This window comes from Trypanosoma rangeli (genome assembly GCF_003719475.1).
Source record: "Trypanosoma rangeli strain AM80 chromosome Unknown Tra_15.4_contig_00972, whole genome shotgun sequence".
Classification (NCBI taxonomy): domain Eukaryota; phylum Euglenozoa; class Kinetoplastea; order Trypanosomatida; family Trypanosomatidae; genus Trypanosoma; species Trypanosoma rangeli.
The window spans coordinates 822-2,351 of NW_021706722.1; the positions used below are offsets into that span (position 1 = coordinate 822).

The window sequence follows — 1,530 nt, forward strand, 5'->3', positions numbered from 1 at the left end:
TGGCTTTTCTCCCTTCCGCTTATTTTTATTTTTTTCCCCCCTGCGTGTAGTGCCGATGGCGGACCGCGTTTGTCTGGACGATGCGCCGGTTGAAATGGAAGCGGAGGGCTGTCACCTCCTGTACCGTGACGAGGACGCCGGCGTGTGGAAAGTGGCCTTCGTGACACCACCGACTGCGGCGCCATCGCGCGTGCAGAAGCTGCCTCCTGCGGCGAGTGACGCGAAGTCAGTTGACGCGGATGAGGACGCGCTGGAGTTCTTTAGCGAATAGACGTCTCTTCCTCCTCACCGCCCTCGCACTAGTAGCTCTGCGTGTGGGCGTGCGTGGGCACAGGTGCTGTCTCTTAAGGGGAGTTGTACTTGCGGCCTTTGCATCTTTTGTTGTTTTTTGATTATTATTTTTTCTACTCGTCGAAGGGCGTCCTGCTCTCGACGCGTCATCGCGGGCAGGAGGCGGACGGTGAAGGGCAACTGTTGGGACGAGGCTCGGGGAACCAAAATGTGGCGTGCACGCGCTGCATTCGGCTGTTGCGGGGGGTCCGTGCGTCGCCGAGGCGGAGAAATTGTTTCAGCGCCTTATGCGTCCGGGTGGTGAGACCGACACGCACCATCGTCTTTCAAGCGGCACGCTCGCTGGCTGTTTGTTGCGGCGCTCAAACTGCGGCGGCAATGAACGGCGGGGGGAAGCCCCGTCGACACGTCGTTGGGAGGGGGTGACATGTCGAGTTTTCTCGTGGCGCTGAGCAAAATGTGCGAGCAACGGGGCTCCCCCGTCGTTGTGGCTGGACTCTGTTCTGGAGTAAACAGCGACCCGCGGGAAATCGGCCCTGTCGTCCGTGCGGCCAAAACGTTCTTGAACGTCTTGAATACCCCGCTCAGCGTCTCTGCTGGCGTCCCTCAACTGACTGCTGCCGCTGACGCTGGCGGGTTGCCGCGGCTGGAGTTGAGACTACTGGAAGTTCTCGTGCGGGTGGAGAGCGATGTTCACGGCAACGTGCGGTACGCCTGCCACCACATACGCAGGATTCAGCGCCCGCAAGAGACTATCAGGGCACACACTCTTTGCGCAGTGGAGAGGCGGCGATGGATGAAAAGAACGCGCCGGCTGACTACAGTGACGTACCCACATCTTAGTGGCGGCCCCTACGAGGACGAGGAGGCGTTCAAGCGCGTCCTGCGGTCCCTGTACGGCGGGGAACAGGTGTTTGGGCCCACAAACAAGCTTCGCTACGACCTCACAGTTGCGCTGCCGTTTTCTCTTAATAATTCTCCTCACCAATTTCGCAGAATTATTGAGAAAAAACTGCAACTGAAGGCAACCCGTCATGTGAGACATTTGACACCCTCGCCAAAGTGACGGGATGAAGAACTCCTCAATCGACGACGTGCGGCACCGCCTGCGTCATTTTTGCAACTTTTTTCTTTGATGTGCGGTGTCGTCACTGCCGCTCCTGCATGAATCGCCTTGCTGCCTCTGCTTTGCTTGTGGCATTTCTTCTTTTTTACTTCTTCTTTCTCGCTGCCGTTACT

General features: G+C 58.0%; 1 protein-coding gene across 1 annotated transcript; it reads left to right on the top strand.

Annotated features, from left to right (window-relative positions):
- Positions 1-718: 718 nt before the first annotated feature.
- Positions 719-1,357, top strand: TraAM80_10448 (uncharacterized protein; the record flags this gene model as incomplete). Its single annotated transcript, XM_029387065.1, has 1 exon — positions 719-1,357. The coding sequence occupies one exon, from the start codon at positions 719-721 to the stop codon at positions 1,355-1,357; it is 639 nt and encodes a 212-aa protein (XP_029233088.1).
- Positions 1,358-1,530: the final 173 nt, after the last annotated feature.